This window comes from Coffea eugenioides, chromosome 7, assembly GCF_003713205.1.
Source record: "Coffea eugenioides isolate CCC68of chromosome 7, Ceug_1.0, whole genome shotgun sequence".
In the NCBI taxonomy this organism is placed as follows: Eukaryota; Viridiplantae; Streptophyta; class Magnoliopsida; order Gentianales; family Rubiaceae; genus Coffea; species Coffea eugenioides.
The window spans coordinates 12,379,842-12,387,574 of NC_040041.1; the positions used below are offsets into that span (position 1 = coordinate 12,379,842).

The 7,733-nt window shown below is 35.7% G+C and overlaps 1 protein-coding gene across 1 annotated transcript; it reads left to right on the forward strand.

The window, feature by feature from the left end:
* Positions 1-617: 617 nt before the first annotated feature.
* LOC113776925 lies at positions 618-7,344 on the forward strand. The gene is made up of 6 exons (XM_027321977.1): positions 618-633; positions 1,653-2,042; positions 2,604-3,329; positions 3,623-3,775; positions 5,431-5,903; positions 6,697-7,344. The coding sequence occupies exons 1-6, from the start codon at positions 618-620 to the stop codon at positions 7,342-7,344; spliced, it is 2,406 nt and encodes an 801-aa protein (XP_027177778.1).
* The last annotated feature ends 389 nt before the right edge of the window (positions 7,345-7,733 follow it).

Below are 7,733 nucleotides of genomic sequence, written 5' to 3' on the forward strand. Positions count from 1 at the left end.
TCCCTAGTTGAAACAAAAGGGCAGTGATTCCAGAGTTCAACTAAAGGGGTTCTCAGAATTGACCCGTAAAAGTGAAGCACTTTTGGTAAATTTCAAATTCCACCACCAAAATTGTGATCATATCCATGATTCCATTCAGCAATCGTAGAGAGCCCCCCTTAACCTGCTTCGGTAACAAAATGCAGAACGAATATACAGTGTTTCTTGGGACGGATCAAATTGGGCCTGGCAAGTTTTTGGATCATGAATAGATATTCCGCCCCCTCCCTAAGATTGTTAGCTTAATCAAACAATTTATACAGTGAATCCCACTTTTTTTTTTTTTAATGCACATAGTGGAACCTTGACATGTGAACCACGTGGGAATAATATTATGGCCGCATCTCGAACCACTTTACTCCAAGTTACATCTCTTTAGTCAGAAACAAGATAGACAAAAAGGAAAAAAAAAGTGCAAAAGAGATAAGAATGAGAATCACTTAAACAGAGAGTAAGCATATTGTTAATTTCATATTTGGCCTAAGAATGTTTTATGCATCTATAAATGCAAGTATTAGTCGTAATACAATGACTGTATTAGTTTCACTTTCTCTGTTACAAAAGATTACGGCTAAAGGATGACGAAAACTTCAGGTTAGTCTGAAAAATGTATTTTTTTCCCTGATTCCCTGCTCATTACAACATTTTATTGACTTATTGTTAGTACAAAAGCCATGCTGTTATCCATTTGTTCCTTTTTTCCCAATTTCATTCGAGTTGTAGGAAATAGCCAAAATGCAAAATCTTATAAGGCTCTCGATGATGATCCTTTTGCTCATAATTTTGAGCATTATATAGCAGCAGTTGTAATAGTCAATAAATGACTCTATTTTTTTTTTTCAAATAACCACTTTTAATATTCAAGTAATGAGCCATATTCATAAGCTTGATCTACGGTTTTGCACGTGATCATTGTAACATCAATAAAGTCATATGGTATAAGTGACATCTTCAAATTATATTATCTAGATCCATTATAGTTTGACTTTCTCAACAATATGTCATAGACCATTATAGGTAACATTTTATCATTCAAATTCCCCTAATTGGACTTTGTGTGGTGGAGATAGAAGATGGAAGAAATCTTGAAAATGTGATAAGTCATGCGGATGAACAATGTTATTATGGTCTTTTGCGTTGTAATATTCACAAGTATTGGTTTAGCGTATATATAGTGTCTTTTACAATAATACTGGGCAATATGTTTAGACCCGAATCAATGGATGAATCAAATGAGCTTTTAGTTTGATTGAGTCAAAGATACAGTTTTTTATTCACTTCAGAATTAGAAAATCTGAATAATACTATGAAAAAAATTTCTAGTAAATAACTGGCCGGTTCAACCATGTAAGCTGTTTTGACCAATTTGGACGGTTTTTGACGGGTTATTTATTTTTCATTGTACTCCGGTTTCCTTTTCAACCGGTCGAACCAGCCAAATGGGTACGATCTAGCACTGGTACTGGCAATTTTTGAGTCCCAATCCGTTACATTTTGAGCCATCAATATTGCTGCAAAGGAGCCTTCACTGTTAGTTTGATTTTGAGTCCAACGAGCAGTTGAAAGGACTATCAGTTAATCTCACAGCTCTTTCTGATTATGCATCTAAGCAGGAGATGATAGAATTGGTAGAGCAGCAATCGGAATTGTTCCCGAGGAGTTCACTGAGGAGAACTATGAGGAATGGAAAAGATGCTTGGAACATTATTTGGTTGGTCATGGCCTTTGGGGTGTTGTTTCTGGAGAGGAGAAAGATCCTATAAACGATGAGAGACAAGAATATGGAGAAGAAAAGAAACAAGAACATGAGGAATGGAAGAAGAAGAATGCATTGGCCTTGCATGCCATCCAACTTTCTTGTGGAACAGGCACATATGTTAAACTTAAGGAAGCTCACACTTCTGCGGTAGTTGCATGGAAGCATTTGGTGGAAAAACTAAGGCCCAAGAAAATATTTGCAAAAGGTGATCGTGAAGATGAAAGCAGCCGTGTTGAAGAAGAAGGTAACTCTCGATCATGTTGCTATGAAATGTTTACGGTTTCACATATAATTTTAGAAGTGAATTGAAGAAGTTTTCTCTCTTCGACAAATTTTAAGAACACTATGGTTCATTCGATAAGTATTTTGAATCATGTGGTATCACGAGAAAAGTTATGACTCAGCAATTGCAGGTTTACTTTATGTTTTTGCTTATTCCATTTGATTAGTTTTCTTTTGCTCATTTAGCAAGCAATTCTTCAATGGGGAATTTTGCTGTACGTTACGTCAAAATAAACTCCAATTCATCTGTAGTAGCTCTGCTGTGCCAAACAATGGCAGAGACTTGCGAGTTGGGAGGCCTAATTTTCCAAAAGAGTACTTAGAATATATCTTCCACATCTGGAATTTTCATTTAGTCATTGCTTAATATCCAATGACAATATTATTGCTGTTTTTCTGTTTTTCCGGACTTCTTCAAATTTTTATACTCATTCAGATTTCTATTGTGCCTTCTACGAGCTCATTAATTATGATAGATGACCATACTAGAGATATTATTCGAAACAAATTCTAATGTTTACAGGACCAAAAGAGTACCGTCGCTATAGGCCCTTGTACATAGCAATTGCAACAGGCGATTTTGATCGCACAAAAAGTCTCCTTGATCAAGATCCAGGCGCTGTTAGGGCCATAATTTCATCACATAGAGGAACTGCACTTCAATTTGCCATTGTAAATGGACACATGAAAATTGCAAAGGAACTGTTGAGGAGAATGGAACAAGCAGACTTGGAAATGGTTAATGACAATGGATGCACAGCTCTAACTTTTGCTGCAATCCGTGGTGTAACAAAGTTGGCAAAAAAAATCGTGGAAAAAAATGACGGGCTTCTTATCAAGGAGAATGACGGACTTGATGGGCAGCTTCCTGTCATAGTGGCTGCTTTGTATGGTCAAAAGCATATGGTTGATTATCTATACTCGGAGACACCAAGAGGGTTATTTCGCCCAGGGGTGGGTGAGAATGGAGCTACACTGCTTAATTCCCTGATTACAGCAGAAATGTATGGTAAGATTGTGGATGTAAGAGGCAATATACCAATCTGCATCAAACCCTTCTTCAATATATGTGCCCCTAACCCCTTTCTGATTGCTACAGATGTTGCTTCAATGCTACTTCGACAATATCGAAAACTTGGTGTCACCCCAGATCATAATGGTGACTATGCTCTCCAGTTACTGGCTCACAAGCCATCTGCATTTCCTAGTGGAACCAAACTTGTTTTCTGGAAAAGATGGATCCATTCATGTTAGTGTCCCTTTTCCAGTTCTACTTTACTTTTACATCAAATCCCAGGGTTAATGTTTTAATAATGATCACTGACTTGTATATAATGAAGAACAATATTATGCACTCTAATTCAGTGATGAGGAAAACAATCTAAGAATAATAGCCATTGTGCATTTTTTTTCTTACTTTCTACGAATTTTAATTGCCATATCAGTATGAAATTTGAATTTTGATTGTTATGTCAGTATAAAATCTTCCAATAACATACTAGTGTTGGAGAATGCTACTTATACTCTGTATTTATGCCCCAGGTCTAATGGGAGATTCTCCATTGGGGAGTCCAACAGATTCTGCTAAAGATGATCAGACAACAAAAGCAAGCATGATTGGAGACCACAGCATTGAGATTACTGATCATGAAACGAATTTGACAGGAAATCGAGGCCTACAGATTACTAGCTTTGGTATGTCAAATATCAAATTTCGTCTTCCAAAATTCCTTCTGTTGCAAAACATTTTTGGGTTAGGAATCTTCTCTCTAGCTTTTCTTTTTTCTCTCAATTTTTGCTGTAGCTAGATGACAAAATGGAGTGTGTTTTATTTCACAACGAATCTTCTATCTTACTCTCTATTCCACTTTTTATTATACTGATATTTCTTCATTATAAATATCATATTTTAGTTCTTTTTTATTTTCTTAAGATCCAATAACTTGTCTTCACTACAGCACGATCCATAAAATAGTATTAATCTTCTATATTATATTCTGATAGTGTATACGCTATCAATTTTGGATGAATGACAACTCCACTAACTTTGAGTTTGAAATTCAACTATTACACATGTGTCATGGATCATATGGATATGGATTCAATGATTTGATAGTGTAAACACTGTCAGTGAAAAATTTCAGATTTAAACCCTTTTACTTACACTATCAAAAAAATTGAAAAGGAAAAGATTTACCTTATAAAATATATATACTTACATGTAAAATTATTCAGGCGACGCTTAATTGGGCAGAGCCTAATGAAGCCCCAAGCGCGATTAAGTCGGCCTTTATGTTTAGATTCAAGCTATGATTAGATCAGTTAAACCTTAAGGCTTAATCCCAAATTTGTTGGACCGATGGAGCTCAGCTCAGACCTAACCGGCCCATTCACAGTCCTTTGGGTGTTTGAATTGGGCTATCTATAATTGGGAGAAGCCAGAGGAAAGGTCAAGTTTAATAGGATTAAGTCCAACATTTTGGAGCCTTTTCTAGTAGGAATGAAAGATTATTAAAATAAAAGAAGAAAAAAGATTTTTTTTTTTGAAAAAAAAAGATAGAAGATTATTAAAGATAAAAGATTATGTCCTTTTAAGGATAAGAACAAGGGATTTTTCATTCACATGTGTGCATAAATACGATTGCTAAACTTAAGGATTCTCATGGGTTTCACTTTTTTTAGGCAAAGCCATTTTTCTAGCGCAACGGATCTTCTGTCTCGTACCTTGTGCCACTCTCTGTCCCACTTTTTATTATATTGCTACTTCTCCTTCATAAATATCATGTTTTAATTCTTTTTTGTTTCCTTAAAATCCAATAACTATTAATTAAGTAAAAATTACCTTGGTAAGCAGGCAAAGCTGTAGTTCTTAGCTCTCCCTTACTTGATGATCCGGATTCTTATGAGTTTCAACTTGATTTAGAAGAAAACAAGAGAAATTGAGAAAAGGTTTCAGAAAGAAGAAAAAATGAAAGAAATTGGGAAAATTTTATAAATAGTTGTTAACTCTTTCCTATCCTTACCATCTTTCTCTGAGCTTTTCATTCTTTGTACATTCCAATAGGCATTATTCCTATCATATATCTGTTCACAAGTTCTGCTCTTTTTTTTTCTGTACAACTCATTTGGCACTTCATATGCACTAAGCAGGCATGCAAGTTTCTATCTCTGAAGACATACAATACTAGTTTCATGTCTGTTTAGTTGTGAAGAGGCCCTTATGCTGTTGTGCAACTAAATAACTGCTAGACTTCTGTTTTATTCCCTTTGATCTCACATTTGAAGCATTCATGGTACTAATGGCTTTCCATCTCATTTAATTCATCCTATGTGTATCTGTTTTCTTGCAGTGCGGAAGGTTTTGCATGGACTCGGTTGGAGCATATTCAGTTGCCTTGGTTTGTATCATGACAGGAAATTGATTCATAAAGATGCCATTGAACTCCTGAAGCTCATATTTGAGGAAATCCGGGAATTGAGCATGGAAGACCTTGAAAAGATGGATATCATGAAAATTTTATACGATGCGATTGAGCAAGGAATCATTGAGTTCGTTGAGAAAAGTTTTACATATAAGACCACAATCATATATAAAAGAGACGGAAAGGGCAGAACAATTTTTTCACATGCAATTCAGCTTCGCCAAGAGAAAATTTATAGCTTTTTAAATGCCTTGGAAGCAAGAAAGAGCATACTAGCACGTAGGCGTGATTTCTTCGGCAACAATTTGCTACATTTAGCAGCCAAGCTGTCTCCATTGTCTCAACTTGACAAGATTTCTGGAGCAGCTCTTCAAATGCAAAGGGAAATACAATGGTATAAGGTGAGCAATTTAATTCAAAGTCAATTCGTAGTCATACATTTTTGTTTTCATGTCTCATGAAACTACAAGAATTTTGGCTTTATGCGGCATCAGAATAATGCCGCGAAAAATCAACATACAGCTACAAAAAAAGGTTTTTGCTGTAGATTTGTGGCATTATTCTGATATGTTGCCTCAACTCATGCCCCATAAGAAATACGACAGTCGCTTTTATGATGCTGCAAAAAATGTATGTGGCACAATTTTAATGCTGCAAATGTACTTGTGGCAGGCATCTAATAGCGGCATTTATACCGCAACGGATCTTCTGTCTCATACCCTGTGCCACTCTCTGTTCCACTTTTTATTATATTGCTATTTCTCCTACATAAACATCATGTTTTAATTCTTTTTTGTTTCCTTAATATTCAATAACTATTAACTAAGTAATACACAAAATTTAACAAACTCAAAAAATCAAAATGCATAAAAAAATGAGGTTTTTATGAATTTTCTACTATATATTACTTTTTTGAACCTGTTGTATTTATTTTTTATTCAACTAATTGTTATTGAATGTTAAGGAAACAAAAAAGAACTAAAATATGATGTTTATGTAGGAGAAATAGCAATATAATAAAAAGTGAGACAGAGAGTGGCACAGGGTATGGAACAGAAGATCTGTTGCGCAAACTATCTCTATGTTGCAACTCATGTCACTGCGTCATGAAATAGAGACATAACAGCTGCAAGATTCTTTATTTACTTGTATTGTCCTAGTGGGAGACTCTTCCTGACGTGAATTAGTTTGCAGGAAGTTGAGAGTATTGTACAACCAAGGATGAAGGAACAACGTAATGCCTATAATAAAACACCTTCTGAACTCTTTACTGAAGAGCATAAGGTGTTGGCTAAGGAGGGAGAAAGATGGATGAAAAATACGGCAGGATCAAGTATGATTGTGGGAACTCTCATCGCTGCAGTCATGTTTACAACAGCTTTCACAGTTCCAGGTGGTAATGATAGTAAAACAGGGCTCCCTGTCATGCTGGAAACTCAATCAAAAGCATTTTTGATTTTTATGGCATCAAATGCACTGTCGCTGTTCACTTCTTCGACATCAATTCTAATGTTCTTGGGGATTCTCACCGCACGTTATGCAGAAGGAGATTTTCTCAAGTCCTTGCCCACAAAGCTAATATTTGGAATCACGTGCTTGTTCGTCTCGATAGTCACCATGATGGCATCATTTGGTACTGCTCTCTATCTGATGCTGATCAAACAAGTAGCTTGGATTTCCTACCCAATCATAGCTTTCTCTGTTATTCCAATAGCTCTTTACTCATTGTTGCAATTCCCTCTTCTGGTTGAGATGATCAGTCGCACTTACGGACATGGCATCTTCGAAAAACCTAAAAAGAAGCTCTATAGTTTTGCAACCGACACTACTACCAGCATCTGATCTCCATTTTGCTGCGTATCATGACATTCTGTATTTCACTTCCAGTAGTTTGCTTCAAGAAGTTGTTTTTTAAATAATTAATCCTTCAGCGTAATGTTTTAAATAGATCTTGTAGGCAACATCTAGTTGTTTTGACTCTCTCGTTTTGTTTCCAGCTTGTGCTGGAATTCTACAGATTCCTTTGATTCTGTGGATTCCTTGTGCTATCAATAAATCATGCCTATGGATCGCTTTTGATTGTTTGCCACATCAAATACTACTACCTAATATTTAGTGTTGACTCCATTTTAATTGCCTTTGCCGGGTTCTCTTATTCACTAGTAATGGATCACGTGCTTTGCACGTTTAGATTTTTTTTCTTAAAATTTTTAGAAAATTATTTGTTTTTG

Coding starts and splice junctions, on each gene's coding strand:
- LOC113776925 (XM_027321977.1), top strand. Junction 2,043..2,603: donor CAGCCGTGTTGAAGAAGAAG/GTAACTCTCGAT, acceptor TAATGTTTACAG/GACCAAAAGAGTACCGTCGC. Junction 3,330..3,622: donor GAAAAGATGGATCCATTCAT/GTTAGTGTCCCT, acceptor TTTATGCCCCAG/GTCTAATGGGAGATTCTCCA.